The sequence below is a fragment of the Erigeron canadensis genome, chromosome 6 (genome assembly GCF_010389155.1).
Source record: "Erigeron canadensis isolate Cc75 chromosome 6, C_canadensis_v1, whole genome shotgun sequence".
Taxonomy (NCBI): domain Eukaryota; kingdom Viridiplantae; phylum Streptophyta; class Magnoliopsida; order Asterales; family Asteraceae; genus Erigeron; species Erigeron canadensis.
The window spans coordinates 13,990,625-14,009,158 of NC_057766.1; the positions used below are offsets into that span (position 1 = coordinate 13,990,625).

Sequence of the window (18,534 nt, forward strand, 5' to 3'; positions counted from 1 at the left end):
GTCCATGATGGACGGAGTTCAGGTCAGGGTGGATGGTGATCTTAGATTGTTGGGATCTAGTATGGGATGTATTATGCACGATCAGCAACTCTAATAGCCTATGTAGGAAGCGCAATTTCAGGGCCAACAGTGTCAGCCTCTCCATGAGATTCCAGCATACCGCCCTCTTAGCATTTTTATACCACCGCACCGTACTGGTGGTTTCTTTTCACTACAAGAAAATCTTTTCACTACAAGAAAATCTCCTAGCATTTTTATCCTCTCGAGAGCCCGAATGGGGGTGTTCCCTCCCATGATCTCGGGGGACGTGGCTTAGATGACCCTGTTCGTTTTGGCAGTTTTTCAGGTACACAAGCAGGCACAAATGCTGGAGGCGCGGGATCAACAACACCCTCTATTGCTGAACAGGTTATGGGATCTATATTTGATTTCCGGCCTATGCTTGATTACCCTTATCCGCCACAGTGATCCGATTCAGGATGATGATGTTAGCCGTCTGTCAGCTTATTTGATGACTTGTATTATTTGTTTGACCAATTTAATTTTCCGTACTTTTCTCTATTTTTTTTGTTTGATTTGTATCCACCCTTCGGGGTGATAGACATCGTATTTTATTTCCATTTCCGTTGAATAAGTAGGGTAGGATGATGGCATGCTTGATGATATTATTATGTTGGCTTTATTGTGTGTTCAAGTGTGATAGCAAGGTTGTCATATGCATTTGCTTGTTCAAGTAAGTCCAGCGCTCATATTTTTGTTGGCATCATTCACGCATGGAACACCAATTATACCCTGCAAGTTTTTCTTGTTCTTGATTTTCTTTTTGTTTATTTTCCCATATTTCTCTTAGATTACCTTAGTTTTTTTGGACATTGAGGGCATTGTACAACTTAAGTGTGGGGGGATGGTAAATAGGAAAAAGTCAGGTATTTTAGAGGAATCTTTAAGCTTTTGCATGCTTGTCCTTGTAGTTAATTGTTTTTGTCATTTAATTATAGATATTAACTAGCAATTTGACTACACCCTTGGTACAAATTTTAATATGTGGAATGTGTTTTGACTGATTAGTGTGGCATCCCTTCTGGATTAATAACATTACTAGTATGTGAGATTATTGATTCATTGCTAGTATGATAGGTGTTACGGTTTTGGAATTATTAGCCTTGTAAATTTTTCCCTCTCATAGGCTTTTGGATTTATCCGGAAGTAAAGGTCTCTTTTAGAGCTTTGAACTATGATGTGCAAGTTTGAGGTTGATTTTCTATTTCTGGTTTGTTTCATTTGTTATGAGTGTGCCGGTGATTGTGTTGATTCTAGAACTTGTCATGGTTGATCGTTCCGTGGTTTTCTAGATGATGAAGAGGTAAATTTAGGATAAAACCTTTGCTCTTTGTATGTTCACCCATGTTTCGTAAAATTTGTTATGTGCATGTTTTTTATTGTGCTTAGTAGCTAACTACACTGATTAGTGAACCACCCGTTTAAAACCCTTATGTTGCACTCACTTTTAGTGCAAGAAACAATAGAAAACATGTTGTCATTAGCCTTTTCTTTGTATTAAATCCACCTAAATATACACCTTTCCTCGCCATACCGATAGTCGAAGTCCTGGTGGGTCATTGGTTGCCTTTGCTAGTGGATGGTTTGGGTTTTGTCTTATTATGTCGAGTTGGGATATTCTCATCTAATGGGGGTACTTTGATTTCGTCATGATTTGGATCGAGTCTTGATTGTTCATCTTAGCATCTTTATCAAATAATTTGTAACTGTTTCAACTATATTTAAGAGAATACCAATTAGTCAGAGTAAAAGTAGCTCACAAAAAAAATATGAATAAAAAGAATAAAAGAATTGAAAAAATAAAAAAATGAGCTTGGGCTGTCAGTTGGTATTTCTCCTTTTTGTCAAATCATTTTTGTTAGATGGTTCTTCGTAAACACCAACATAAGCCTCATTGTTACTACATTTTATTGAGTTGAGTTGGTACATCTTTATAACCGACAACAGGATTTTGTAAAGTTATATTCTTTGGTATCATTATGAGGTTGGCAAGTTTGTTTAAGTCAACATTGGTTAGATTTGGTGGAAGGAGTTGTTTGATTGTCATACACCACAATGGTGTCGGTTTTTGGATCGTTCTGTTGGGGGTATTGTCGGGAGAACTTCTTGGGATTTGGAGTTGGCAACTAATGACATGGGATTGTTTATGGACTAGACTATATGTGAAAATTGTGTTAAATGTTGTGTTAGTTCTTCGTTAACACCATTTGTTTTTCCCAAATTTAAATATCCTACTTAAATACCTTGTAAGCTTCAAATTTGTTATAACCCTTAAAGTCCTCTTCTGATAGACGTTATAGGGCACAAGCGCCTTGGTGATGTAGGAGCGAACCTAGTACAAGCCTGTGGTTAAAAGATTATGCATCACGACTTGTCATTAAGTGATTATTCAAATATTCAACCCCAAAAGTAAGTTAGTTGGAGTAGGATAGGCGAGATATCACTTATTCGTTTCATTTGTGCTTAGTCGTTTCATTTGTGTTATTAAGGCTTGTATATCAATCAAATATTGTCAAACATTCCGATTTTCATTTAAGATTAAAATTGCCTAACAATTTATTCTCATTTTTTATTATGATTGAGCTTCTTTTTGATTACTGAAATATGGTTCCATAATGTGCCAAGGTATTTTATGATTTTCATCATGGATTTGCTTGAGGACAAGCAAAGCTTAAGTGTGGGGGGATTTGATATGTCATATTTTATACCCATTTCCCACAGCTAATATGGTCGATTGAGTATGTTTATTGAGTCGTTTTTTTATACAATTGGTGCGTTTATGGTATTTGTTAGTGTTTCAGGATACTTACTAGTAGTTAAGCGTAAATATGAAGAAAACGACATTATTGAGGTGGAATAAATGCTAACGGAGGAATCCCGAAGCATTTGGATGAAGATTGCAGAAAGTCAATAAAAGTCAAAGTTGGAAAATGAAGAGTTGCCCCGCAACTAGTAGTTGCGCCGCAACAGAAAAACAGAACAGAATCGTTTCCCCGCAACTCCTGTAGTTGCCCCGCAACACCTTCAGCTTTAAATCAATGGAAGTCAACAAGTCAACGCAATTCAGACCTAGTTGCCCCGCAACTTGGAGTTGCCCCGCAATTAGGTCCGAATCTGGGCAGAATTTTGGAAACTTATAAATAGCATGCTTAACAATTCAAAAACCTTACCTTTGCCTCTCCAGCCGATTTTTAGCATATTTTTAAGGGTTTTTCATCTGCCAATCATCTTTGAAGATTGCTAGCACGATTGGAGATTTATTTAGCTATTGTTTATCATTCTCAATCGATTTTAACATTCGGTACACTATGTTTTCATATATTATTGTTTGTTTTAATCTTTTCAATATGAGTGGCTAATGGCCTTTTCATCCATCTAGATGGAGTAAGACAATATGTAAGGATTGCACAATTTTTAATAATTCAAAGTTGATTATATTTAACGTTACATCGTGAACTTAGTATATTTGTTCCTTATCACTTATCTTGAATCAATTGGTATTTTATATGTGTCTTTAATGGTAATTATTGTTCGCATATACTTTATTTCAATTGTTTGGGTACAAACGTATTAAAAAAATGACGGGTACGGTAGATAATCATTCAATGATAATAGGAATAAATGTGTTGACGGTTGGGTACAATCGATAGGTGTAATTGTTATCTTAATAACCAAAACCATTGTTGAATTAGCAAAGTTATGAAAGATGTCTTGGGGTACCGGTCTTTGTAATGGAACTAGTTTATACAAGAGAGTCGAATGATGTCTTTAACTTGACGGGTACGGGGTTGGAGCTTTGTTTGAGTCTTGGTTAATTAATTAACGTAATTTGAACTTGATCTTCATTTTATGTGCAATCTAAACATGTTGTCGAGCGAAATCAAGATGGATGCCTTTTAATTATTGTTTTAATCAAACTTTCTCACTTGCGATTAATCCTACGGGATTACTAACAATTTCACTAACTTTTGCAGAGTGGCAACTCGGCCACAAAACCCCCTATTTCTTGAATCACTTTATTTAAATAATTGCTTAAAAAGGTCCTTGTGAACGATCTCGGATTTACCAGTTAGTATATTGCATATGAACGGGAACACTGCCTATAAATGTGTTGTAGTCAGTTTCCAGTGATTCGTATTTTATAAATTTTATAACTAGATTTCACACACCAATTAGCTCTTCAGGGAGATCACCAAGGATCATGTTTTTCAGTCTGGTATCAAGGTCAACCAGTCTACGATGCTCATCAGGCCAATGGTCTTCAGCTTTTTCCATAGTACCTCTTCCCCATTTGGGTCAAGAAGAGGACTCACCTCACTGGACATGTGTATATATGGACCATCCTTAAGGATTTTCAACATATACCTTTCTATCCCTCCAAAATGCAAAAGCATTCTAGCCTTCCATGTACCAAAGGTCTCACTGTTACCATTGAATTTGGGAATAGGAGTGTTAGATTAATGTAAATGGACATGGTTAGGGGCTGGAGTAGGAAGAGGGGGAGGATGATTAGTATTAATAGGTATAACATTATGATTAGTTTCATTTTGAGGACCAGAACCATTCTCACCTTCAGTAGACATCTTAGTAGATCTAGGCAAATATATTATCCTTCTGCTCTGATACCACTTGTAAGTCCCAACTACGAATAGATAAGTACCGAAGACACCTCTATGTCAATGGTGAGATTACTTTGCAACACGTTCACTGGATCTGGACGTGACCAGTTGCAGTGAACAGTGTACCAGGTTAACTGGAAGGTTACTTATTTAAGGTGACAATGTAATAAGTAAATAACAATGCAATAGTGTAAATAACTTGTAAGTAATTGATGAGACAATATGTATTTTTCAAGTTTATTTTATTTATTAACTTTAAATTAAATACTAGGTTGTTGCGAAACCAAGATAATACATGAGTGTAAATATTCTAACAACTTATGAAATACAATTGATCTAAAACTTGGAAATTCGTTGTGAAATGTTCCTTTTTGCGATTGAGAGAATATTGCACAAGTCACCAAGAATATTGCAAAATGTGTGTTTGCAAAGTTGTTTCTTGGTTGTGCATGGACCTCTATTTATAGTCAAAGTTTAGGCATACAAGGAATTATGGTTGACAGCATACAAGGAATTATTATTTAATTCTTATGTACTTCTAATAAAGTAAGATAAAAGGTTACTTTATTCAACCACTTTACATTTATGTACTTTTATCCACAGACAAGGTTATTATCGGGGTAAAAGGATATAAAGTAAAGGGTCCTCCACGTAATCAGTGTAAAGCTTTGTAAGTGCATTTACACTGATGGTCTCCAGTCCATTGATCTGATAGAATGTCAACTGGGCTTCGCTGCTATTATCATTCTCTTTCTTCCACTTGATGTCTTCGACTTCAACTAGAATGTCTTCAGGTGTGTTCTTCAGATCTTCAACTGGAGGAAGTCATCAGTTGCATAACTGTACATTTCAACTGGACTTCTATATTTCTGGACAATTCTACTGGTCTCCAGTTGCAACTGTAGAGGCTCTAGTTTTAGTGAAAACTGCACCTAACACGCAAATATATATACCCTTCCTAAACCCCCTAAATATCTATTTACCTAATTTACAAGTTTTTAATACCTGATATACAATGGTCTTAAAGCGTGTTTTGAATAAATGTGATATTTCATGCTTTAGGAGGGGTATATATGAAATTAACTCATTAATATAAAGAATTATAATAATGACAAGTTAGCATTGCTTAGAAAATAATGATGTCATAAGAATTTTTTTTTTTTACATAAGAGATATCTAAACAAAATATAACTTTCTATATTTAAATAGTATTAATATATGACGATATATATATATATTTAGAAAAGGTTTAAAAAAGTAATATTTATTTATAAAATTTAATTTGTAAGTTTTGACTTTACGTTATGCATATATCAATTGAAACTATAATATACGTATGTATAACATATAAATTAAGGCTAAGTTATTTTTAAATTTCATAGAATCAAATAACTCTAATATTGACTTTGTATTTTATATACCATGAAACTATAAATGTTGACTTTGTATTTTTATTTTAAGTTTTAAACATAACCCTTAATTTTGATTACATGAAATCAATATTTTCTATTTATATGAAATAGAAGAATAAATAATATGTTAAAAAAAATATTTATATGATTCTTCTTATTTAAAATTAAAAAGTTCTATCTTATGTAAAAAATCAAATATTTATATATAAGATTTATTAATTTATATATATATATATGTTGTCATGAAACGATAACATGTTATTAATTATATATGTCTACTCGCGTATTATGCGGGTCAACAATCTAGTTCAATAAAATAATTAAACAAAAAAAAGAAAGTGTTTTTACAATAATATTTGCTTTGTGTTCTTACAAACGAGCATGGTATCCGCGCAATGCGGCGACGGTGGTGGGGAAAGTGGTATAATGGTGTCGATGATGGTACTATTGGTGATGGTGGCGGTGTCAAGTGGTGTAAATTGATGATACATCAAGGGCAAAACATAAAAAGTCAAGAGTAATTTTGATAATTCAAATATAAAATTACCTAAAATAAAAAGATGTTATTTCCTTTATAAGGGAGTAAAGATTACAATTTAACAACCCTGGGTTTTACCCGGGATTTATACCTAGTGTTCGTATGAAGAGGGAAGGAGAAGGAAAGAAAGAAAGAGAGAGAAGAAAGTATCATTGGTAGTCCTTTAAGGTGGAAATGACCAAAAAACCCTCACGTGTGAGACCCCTGAATTTGAGTTAACGGTCGTTACCTTAAAAAATAGAGATGAACCTTATCCTTCTATAAAAGACTACCAATGAGGTTATTGAACCATTTTTTAAGTTGACCACAGACGATTGATGTTATGTCATAAATAAATTGTAGAAAGACCAAAGTATGTTGAATTCAAAGTAATATGATCACTTAAAATATTCACCTCAAGCCATACGCTAAGTGTAAAACGTACACGAAAAAACTAGTTTAAAGAAGACTTATGAACCATAAACTAATCTCATACTTGCTTAAATGGGATCGTAACATAGAGCCTCGAAAGCCTTTAATGGACTTTGGGCTAAATGGCCAAGTGAAACCTCAGTTTGTATAATCTGGGCCTTTTTAACTGACTGTACAACTCATGTCATACAATTATGGTCGTCTAAAATTGGGTTTCTGCACACAATTTCAGCATGTTTAACAAAAAAACAAGAAACCTGGCAAGTTATCGAAACATCATAACAAATTATGGTGCTATTAGTATACATATATTTGCAAAATCTCAGTTGGACCGGAAGCCACTGGTGATAGTAGACATGCCAAAATGCGTGACGGGATGATGGAGTTTATTCAATAATTACAATCAACAGCTGGATATGTAGAACTAGCTTACGGCTGGCCCATTAGTCGCCTATTGCATATGATTCGGAGCATATAGAACGACCAATTCCCTACAAGACCATCATTTCACCTCAAGAATATGCATTTTATCAAGGAAACAATGGCAGCTGTAATGGTAAAACACCCCATTGATGAAGGAACCCTTCGCCAGTACTCACTTCCAAGAATAACAAAACAATAACAGCCAACATAGCTGCTCTGCCATTCCATGTTTCTGCACTCTTTGTAAAACCCCACTCCCAAACTGTCACTGGAGCGGGCAACTCCCTACGTTGTGAATCATACGTTGCCAATAGCTCTTCTACGCTTCCAAGTGGAACCAAAGACTGCACAAAACCATATTAACTTTCACACTTGCTCGATGTGGCAAAATGGGCAGTTGACAAAATAAGTTGGGTCCAAGTTGAAACGGGATGGCCAAAGACTGCACAAAACCATATTAACTTTCACACGGGATGGCTTGGCCCAGAAGTAAAAACTGTCATATCAGATTGCGAAAAGGACTAGTTGCATAATAGGCAACCATGTCCGATTTCTATTCTAGTCAACCAACTCATTTTAGGACAGGGAAAACCATCGAAGTTTTAGTATCTACTGGTTTTCCAGTATTTGCCCATTGAAGAATTAGATAAGCCAGGCTAGCATATAATATAGATGAGTCAATATTGAGCTCATAGGAGAGCCGTTTGTTTATTGTAGATCACTGAGGCTTGTGTCCATGTTAATTGCTTAGTGTGGAAAAAAAGGTTTACCAGATTCCTTTCCCAGTAAACAAATAAAACTAGAATTGTATCGGTTCAATGCACATCAGTTGAACGTATTTCAAATATTTTAGCAAGTGCACGCAGCTAAAAGGTTGAAAGTGGTGGTATTTAGCATCCGTGATAGTTGTGTAAGATAGTGAGTTATAGCGGTATTCTGCTACAAAGTTGATTTTATATTTGGGTTTAGATAAAATAAAACAAGTATTAAAGTAAAACAAATAATACAATATGTTTTTCTTTACTGAAAGTCAACGTGCATCATGGAAATTATTGTGCATCAACTGCTTCGTGAATCTTCGTGCATCAACTTAACCATGATCTAAGGGTCAAGATCTTGTCTTATTTGTTTTACTTTAATACTTGTTTTACAATACCCAACCCCTTATATTTGATATTTTTTACATTTAACATCTATTATGATGTTAAATATTAACTTTAGTAATATATATTATAATTTTGTTTTGATTGATTGATTGAGATTGCATTAAACTTGATTAAAGTATAACTACAAAGGTATAATTGGAAAACTGAAATGGACTTTGAAAATTCAAATTTTAAGACACCACGCAAATGCTTAACTATATAGTATGATGTCAGAAACCTGTAAAAATGATGGTGTGGCAGTATACAGATGCTTGGAAATCCTGTATCTTAGACTAAAGTTCCTTCAAACAAATCAATTACTAAGACTTTGATGGATTTTTTCTGGCCTAAAATAAGTTGGTTACCCAAACCAGAATCCAGACCAATGTTGTTGCAAATAGCCTGAAGAAAAACTATGCTACCATTACATTAATAGTATTTTTAAGAATATACAGACTTAGAAAGCTGTAAGAATTATAAACACACCTTTGGTGACTTTCAACAAATTCTTATGTTTGACCTGTTAACTGTTATGTATATAACCCAAATCAACAAAGTAGTAAGCAAATGGGTTGAATGTGCCACCTCTACCACTTGCCCATTACACACGATTTGAGCAACAGAGATAAAAAGTGTTTACCTGTCGAGCTTCAATATTTGATACTGCCATTGCTCCTACATATGGGAGGCTTTCAATCACTGCATCAGCTAAATCTAGGATGAAAGTCGAATTGCACCCCAGTGCAGGAACACGACCCCATTTCTCTATACCAGATTTTAATGCCAACTCCTTGTACTCAACATCGATTTCCTCCAATGTTTCGATGTGTTCACTCACAAAACTGCAACAAAATTACAAATGAACTCGTATGAAAGGGAAATACACCCCTGTGAATGTTGGTAACATGTTCAATTACCTAATGGGTACGGCTAGAAGACTTTTGACGCCTTTCTCCCCAAGTTCAATGATTGTTGTGTCAGTGTACGGTTTCAACCATTCCACAGGGCCAACTCTACTCTGCATCAAAATATAATAAACACAACTAACTGACCAAGTAATGTTGAAAACCCGTTTTGAGTGGAGATGGAAATTTTATCCACTTTACTTTTGAGTGGGTCAATTCTCATTATGCTTTTTCGCAACCAAGTCAAACAGGTAGACCGAAAAATATCTCAAAAGGACATGGGTTGAATAGGTCGAAGAAATCAAAAGTTGCCAAAAGTCCAAATTAAGTCTCCTAAACATTTTATTCAGAACCTTATATTATTATTGAATTGAATTACTATAACTTTTGGTATCTTATCTGACACATCAATAATATACACATTATTTGTGGACAGTGTTTCTTTTCAGTAAAAGCCAGCCAGTTACCAAGTATGTTTTGCCACCTCTAGTTTTGACTTTTGAATGGCATATGCTGTAAGTAAAATATGTTAGAAATTTGATTTTGTAAATACAGAAAGTTTAAAAAAAAAATAAAAATAGAATGATATTCAAAGCAAGATTATATATATTATACATAATATTCTAAAGTTCCTCCAAATAGCTTTCACACTATAGTCACCATCTTCTATCAATGTGGGATAAATTCAAAACACAAACTAAGCTAATAAAGACCATATCTAACAAAATATCACCCAATATCCATCCCATCTCACCCGCCTGTTTTGCCCCTTATTTACCGTACTTGATCAACTGAGCAGATTTATATTAAAATCGAAAACTAGGCAATCAATATTAAATCCTATATTGCTCACCTGGTACGCTAGAGTGTACGGATTGTTTATCTTTCTTTTCTCTAATTCATCCATAATCAAATCTACACATTCTTCCATCTCGGCCTTGTATGGATCACCGGCTTCTTCAACATATGCAAGTGGAACCCCATGAGCACTAAAGAAAATCATCACCTATAGCCATCATTTCCAACCAAAACCTTTACACAAAATAAACATGTTGCGCAGGTGTTTTGACGTACCTTTTGAACCTGATTACCAAGATAGAGTTTGGATATGCCTTTTCCGTTTAAGATCGCAAGAACTAATCCAATTTTTGTTTTAGTGTGTAAAATTCTGATTTTCTAAGGCACTAAGAACATGGGGTATGGTCACCAGATTCTAGACACAACATCAAGTTAGGGTTTACCCCCGTGAACAATGCATCTTTCATATAATTTTTTAAACTATTTACACAAATAACTTTAGATACTACTTTTTATTTAATAAAATAAACCAGTACCAAGGTGGGCTAGTGGTCAGGTCAGGCGTCTTAATTTTTTTAAAAGAGGTTCTCAACCATCCCGAGGTAAAGATATTGGGATGGCGAGGAAAAGAGTTCAAAAACCATAACAGGTATAGCCCGGTTGGGCCACGTACACCCGAATCGAAGAGTCGCCCACCCGAGTAACCTGAAAAGGAAAGACCTAATTCTTTTTGTTTAGATGTTTCTTACAAAAAATTTATGAATAAATATATAAAACAGAGTATTTAACCCTTAAATTATCAAACACATTATACCCAAACCGATATAACCATGATTTACGAATTCAAGTCGCAAAAATCAGCAAATCGGTTATACTGCACATCCAAACACCCCTTAAGATAACCAATGTCAAAAAGAAAAGATGGAAAGTGGAAAGCATAGTACCTGCCCGGGACGGTCAAATTTTATCAGCTCCTTTTCAATTAAATCAGCCATGGCTTTAATATATCCCTCACGTTGGTACCAAGACGGTATTACCGTGTGTTGCATATTAACAAGGTATTCGTCCTCCCTAATAATTCAAAAAGTAAGATAAAATGTTCTCAAATAACACACGATCTCAAAGATATTGGGAGTCATTCTTCACCTAAAGATATTTTCAAGAAGTCTAAGGCTCGAACCACTAGTAGATATTGAGAATTGAGGATAGAGAGGAAGCACAACCAGCTTGTTGACCCCATCTTTCTTTATCTGTAGTTACCAAAGAAAACAAACTAATTATAAACTTAATATATTACAATATCTTTCCTTAAAACTTGAAAAGGCAAAACAATAGAAAACTAATTACATCAGATACACAATGGGAGTTATGATCATATAAGGGTTACTCTCTAAAGTAGGGACCGACTATCACATAATTATATTGCCAGTACTTTCAAGAGTGATAATAAGATGGTTCAACCTTCCAGTGGTGACAGCGGGGGTTAAAGGAAGTTCAAACAGAAGCATAAGAAGTTCATCAAATTTATAAAATATGACTTTGTCTATTTAAACACATTAACCATAGAATTTGAAAATGTCACATATCACCTTTTTTAACACCCAATGTTACTGTTCCATAGATATCGATAAAGTTAAACATATTTCAGCAACCTCTAATGAGGATCACTCTTGTGTGCCAGTGAAACAATTGTAATATGTTAACAGATGATGATTTATGTAATATCACGTGATATGTCCAGCAATGTACTATCATTGCATACTAGTTGATCTGGTAAAAGAATAGAAAAAATCTCACCAGACAATCTAATAAAAAAATTGACAGCCTTCAATACTCGATACGAATCAAGTATCCTAATGTATAAAACTGAAATGGCCCCTATATCTAGATTAGTAATGGTAAGCAAGATAAAGAAAAATCCAATCTTTCAACACTAAACTCCACCGTGAGTTCTACTATTTAACAATAGATAAATGACCGTGCAATGTGGCGGTGGCGAGCGGTGGTGGTGATGGTGGCGGTGATGAGTGGTGGTGATGGAGGTAAGGGCAGTGGTGGCGGTAGTGGTGTGGTTTATTAATGTTAAAGTAGTTAATGTAAAAAGGGGTAGTGCAATTATTTTAATGGTTGAGGGATATATATGTTGTAAATGATGTCATTAATGGTAGGGAAAAATCCATAAAAAGATAAACTTTTTGCTCAAAATGTCTAATTTAGGGAACCTATTAAGTTTTTGTGTACTAAAAAGACTTAATTTCTAAAATTTTATCAATAAAGGTAATATGGTTAGTTTTTAAAATCAGATATTCGTTAAATACTTTATGGGCTTGCCATGTCATTAAAAAAGCTGATGTTGACAAACTCTTATTTCTCTTTCACTACCTCACAAAGCACAATACAAACAAATAAAACACACAACCCATTACACATTCACACCATTCTCTCTCCCTTTGAAGCATCCGGCCACCACCACTGTTGGCCGACTGCCACCTGCCGGAAAACCGCCAGCAGCTACCACTCCATTACCATCTCCACGTTATAATACTCTACCAGCTTTGCTCTCACTGTAAAGCAACAACCAACTGTGGCTCTCTCTAGACCTATCTCTCCCTCTTTAAAAACCCTAAACAACAACCTCTCCCTCTTTCTCTTCTATTCGTGACGGCCACCATACCAGTACCACAATACGAAACCAGATCTATATATATATATACACTTTTCCGGCTGTCAACAGTTGTGGTTATTGCACCACTATCAGTCAAAGGTATCAAGTATTAACAGAAAAAAAACGAAGCGATTTACCCTCGCCATTCATCACCGCCTTCCATCACCGGAAAAAACGAAGGGTTTCTACAACTCCGACCACCCACTACCGACTGCAGCATCCCCACCTTGTTGTCAGCATCAACACTTGGTCGGACTTCTAGGCTTCATATATTGTAGTTTCATCAGATCCGAAATATATAAACGTTTCTTTTCTGGTGATTCGAGTCTGGACGAGAAGCAGTGGGATTGATGATCAAGAGTAGTTGTTTTGATTTGAATTCAGTTGATGACGAGATCTTTACTATGTAAATGAAATCACAAGACACTTTATTTGTTACATAGTAAAGAAATAGCAAGGTTGTAAATATCGGTTATCGGTTTATTATCGGCAGACCACCGATATCGGCAGACCACCGATAAGCGATATATCGGATATATCGGGTACCCTAAATTGTAAAGGAATTTATTTTTAAAATATATATATTAACAATATATGTAAACAATATATGTAAGATTTGTATGTTTACATATAATTCTGCTTGTAATTCAAAAAATAAAATAATACAAACTACCGTCAATCTATACTGTCCTATAAAGCATTTTGCCCTTTTTTAAAATCTCAAAAAATGATTTGAACTACCTGAATTACCCTTCTTTATTCACTAATTTAAACATCTCTACCTAATATACCTATAATACCCTTAAATCCCAACCACTCATTTTTTTCTCTCCTCAGATCTGAATCATTTTTATTTTTTTCTCTCTCCTCCATAAATCATTTTATTCCTCTAATCTATAACATCTTATAAAGCATTTTGCCCCTTTTTTAAAATCTCAAAAGATGATTTGAACTACCTAAATTACCATTCTTCTTTATTTACTAATTTAAACATCTCTACCTAATATACCTATAATATCCTTAAATCCCAACCAGTCAACCACTCATTTTTTTCTCTCTCCTCAAATCTCAACCATTCATTTTTTTCTCTCTCTTCCATAAATCATTTTATTCTTCTAATTTATTCAAAATCTTTTATCTCAAAAACTGTATATCGATACATTATAAAATGTGTACGAGTGTTCTTAAAATTTCATGCTCATTCATTAGAGATGTCATTCGATATACTTTCGATGAATTTTTAAATCCGAGTACAAAGCCCATACGGCCAAGGCATTTGGCTATCACACTCTATGACTTGTCACCTCCTATCACCTATCACCCCCACCATCTCACCGCCGCATTGCGCGGGTACTATTGCTGGTCTAAGCATCAGTTTTTTATTAACAATATAATGCCTCAACTCATGTTTTTTACTCGATTTGTTTACAGTAAATAATTTCATAAATCATCTCCAAATATATATCACAATACATATATAATACACTTAATAAAAAAGATTAGAAGATAGATATAATCATCTCCAATCAAGGTTATTGAAGATGAAACATGTTTAAAATAAAAGTTGAAGCATTGAAGAAAAAGGATTATTGAAGATGAACTAAAACTATGGAAGAGAAAGTATTGAATAGAACTATGGAAGTCAGGAACCTAATATTTGTTTTAACCCATATTCATAAAAAAATAAAAAATAAAATATATAGTCAAATTTGTTTTTGACCGAAATGGCCGATATTGACCGATAAGTGTCGAGTTTGAACGAAATTTGACTAAAACAAAAAGTTGGCCTGATAACCCAATTTTTCGTATCAGTTGAAGGCTCATATCGGATATATCAGCCGATATGGCCGATATTTGCAACACTCAGAAATAGAATCCATGAGTTCTGATTTCAAGATAAAGGATAAGAAAATAAATGAAATCCAATCTAGCTTCACGAAATCGAATTTACTTCATAAAATGAAATATGATTTTATGTAAATGGATTTGACTATGTAAAGAGATGGAATCCAAAAAATGAATTTAATGAGGATTTCAAAGAAGATTAAGTTTTTTTTTTTTAATTAAGTGGCAGCGGACGTGACATTAACGGATGTTTGACGTTAAAAACTAACAATATTACCTTTATTGAGAAAATTTGAAAAATGAAATCCTTTTAATAGACGTAAATTAAATAGGTTCCCTAAATTTGGAATTTTGAGTTAAAACTTAAGAGGTTCCCTTTTTATGGATTTTTCTCTTAATGGTATTATAGGTATATAAGTTGGAGATATTTGAATTAGTGAACAAAGAGAGGGTTATTTTAGGGTTATCAACTACTTAGTTGAAAAAAATGAGGGAACAAAAGCTTTATAATGTAGTATAGATAGATAGATAGATAACGATAGAATACTCTCGAGCCCTTAGAATGAACCATGTCAAAAGTTCAGTGACAAACAAGAGAAATACCTGCTCAATTGCTTCCTCGGTAAATGGATGCCAGTAACGCATGCCCACGTATACCTCCGCTGCGACATTCTTCTCATAAAGCGCCTTCCTCAACTCATTAGCCTAAATCGGTAATACAAAAGCATGAAAGACATGTGTAAATAAAAAGATGAATAAACATGTTGAATAGAATTATAATTAGACATTAAAGTAGAATATCATGCCTGGGCATCTGTTATCTTGCGAAGGGGAGACCCGCCACCAATCGAAGCATACCCTTCCTTGCTCTTAGGTGCTCTTGCAACAGATATAAATTGTGCCAAAGGCTTTTGAAGAAAACGGAACAATCTTGGAAGTCGAATAATATCCTGTTTAAATGTAAGGCGTCAAAAGCCATATAAGAAAACAAATCAACATAGGTAAACTGTCCGTTCGGCTAACAGGCTTGGGTCAAAATGGAATGATCTTTAAACCAGGTCTAAAATTGGTGGCCTAGTGGGGGCTTGACCTGCCAACACTTGTTTTATTGCAACCTCGACATAGCTTGTAGAGAAATATATATATATATATATATTTAAAGCAAAATTCTGTGTGTCAAGTTGGTATAAAGAGGAAGGAAACGAGACACGAGGCATAGGAGAATACCGGGTCTGCAAAAAGATTGAATAAAAATGGTTGCACATCATCAAGAGTCTCTGGACCTCCAAGGTTGAGCAACAACACCCCTATCTTTCCATCATTGACAACAGAAGCAGAAGTGTCTTGCGGATTAGATGTTACTGATGCCTTCAAGTCTTTGTTGAGAGGTTGTTTCGACAGCAAAGATTGCTTTTGAGACCGCCCAAAAGTATTTTTATGTGCAATGCCAACATCCGAAGAAGAAACATCCTTTTGCAGCACAAGATGGGATACCACTTCACTAGAGCATACTAGTCGTTGCGATATTCTGTCACAAGAGGAAATACAATGTCTTATAATTTATGTGGAGCAACCAACATTGTGATTAGTAGAAATTGTTCACAAGCAAAGATTGCTTTGGCCGGAGGTCCTTCTTCTGTATCTGGTAAGACCGTCTCACCTCCCCCGTATCCTGGGTATGTCGGGATTGGGTATGGTAGTAATTGTTGTCAATTAAAATGGTTTTCTATGGGGTGGGGGTTATATATATTATATATATAATATAGAGAAAGTTTTAAAACAAAAAAATTGATGAATGTATAAGTAACAACTATTAATTATCCAATTCAGAGGAAGTAAAAGAAAAATAGAAAAGTCCAGATGATGCACAAACCCAACAACAGATATATATATATATACACATATACATATATATACCTATATAGATACATATATTATAGTATATTATATTATATGTAATGTAACAAAGATAACGAAAGACAATAAAACAAAATACTAAGAAATAATAATAAGCACAAAAAGAAAGAAAGACATACAGAGAAGAAGAAGAAGAAGGCGTAGTTTTGGGATATAATTTTACACAAGAAGGAGGGCATGGAGCTTGAATCCTTATGTTCATCTTTCTTTATTTTTTCTTTCTAATTTTTATTTATTCTATTTTTAAAATCTTGAGTGAAGTGAAGTGATATACAAAGGGAGAAAGAAGAAAGACCTGTGATATAGAGTAATAGTTTTTTGTATTTATTATTTAGTATGTTAGTAGGTAGGTTAGCTGAGGATTAGAGAGCAGGACTGCAGGAGGAGGTGGTGTAAGAGATTTTTGGCCAATTCCAGAATTTCTTTTAAAAAAAAAAAGCTGATATAAATTATAATTTTTTAGTGACCCACACAATTCTCACAGTATTTGCTTCATTTTATGTGCTTCTCAGATACGGCCACCTGTCCACACTTATTATCCTCTTTTCTCATGACTTCTTTTCTTTCGACCTTTAACCTAAGCTTTATAATATTGTCCTTTTCTCTTCGTGTCACTGTGAGAAATATAATATACATTGTATTAACCGGGTTCACGTTAGAGAGATCTCTCGAAATAGAAATGCCTATTTCAAATAATTAATGGGAAAAACCCTTTACTAATCCGATCAAATGCACGATGATTAATAGGGGTAAACCTGCCCCTCAGACTTGAACCTGAGTATACCCAAGTCAAGCCCTCATAAGACTACCTATATCTGAAAGTTGGTGGAATGAAGATTCGAACCTGAGACCTATAGATCACCAGGAGAACTTCAAACCACTTCACCAACTCATCATTGATAGCAATATCTATACTTGTATACTATATTATAAAGCAGATCTCCCCTGTTTACATTTAAAGTTTCAACATTTACTTTCCCAAAATGCCTATATTTCAATTTTATATTTACCTAACACCCTTTCTCTCCTAAAATCTCAACCAATCATTTGTTTTCTCTCTCCTCTATAAATCATTTATTCCTCCAATTCATTCAAAATCTTTTATCTCAAAAACCGTACATCGATAATTATAAAAATTATATGGGTGTTCTTAAAGATTCATGTTCTTCTTAGATTCCAGAGTACCTAACAGTACGCTAATATCACCAAGCTGAGGCACGTGCTTGGTTCGATGAGCTCGATGAAGGTACCATCACCACATGGAATCAACTTGGCGAATAATTCGTCTCGCGATTCTTTCCCCCAATCTAGCTAGGAAAATGCTTCAAGACATCAAGGCTTTCAAGCAAGACAAAGGAGAATCACTAGTTGATGCATGGAAAAGGCTTAGGGAAATGATCAGAAACTGTCACGGGAATGGACTTAGCAAGGACGAGCTCATGGAAATCTTTTTCTATGGTTTAACCAAGGGTTCCCAAAAGGATTTAGACCTAGCCGGTGGTGGTAACTTTTTGTACAAGACTACCAATGCCATGTACAAAATGATGGATGATATGGTGCAAGCTAGCTTAGCTCGAGATATGGATGATAGAGATAGAGAAAGGACGACGAAAAGAACCGTGGCTAGCATTGAAAGCAATAAGGTAATTCATGAACATAAAGCTTTATCTAACCGTTTTTCTACTTTTGAAGATAGGTTGGACATTATGGACAAAGACCTCAAGGTAATTGCACACGGGTGCAACATTTGCGGAGGAATGCACTATACTGAAGATTGTGAAGAGAAGGCTACCGAG

The 18,534-nt window shown here is 34.7% G+C and overlaps 1 protein-coding gene across 1 annotated transcript; it reads right to left on the reverse strand.

Moving 5' to 3' along the window:
• Positions 1 to 7,305: 7,305 nt before the first annotated feature.
• LOC122603343 (ferrochelatase-2, chloroplastic) lies at positions 7,306 to 17,132 on the reverse strand. Its single transcript, XM_043776018.1, has 10 exons — positions 16,858 to 17,132; positions 16,049 to 16,349; positions 15,628 to 15,771; positions 15,425 to 15,526; positions 11,458 to 11,561; positions 11,256 to 11,382; positions 10,367 to 10,519; positions 9,526 to 9,626; positions 9,249 to 9,450; positions 7,306 to 7,807 (listed from the first exon to the last, which is right to left on the reverse strand). The coding sequence occupies exons 1-10, from the start codon at positions 16,938 to 16,940 to the stop codon at positions 7,571 to 7,573; spliced, it is 1,554 nt and encodes a 517-aa protein (XP_043631953.1). The 5' UTR covers positions 16,941 to 17,132; the 3' UTR covers positions 7,306 to 7,570.
• Positions 17,133 to 18,534: the final 1,402 nt, after the last annotated feature.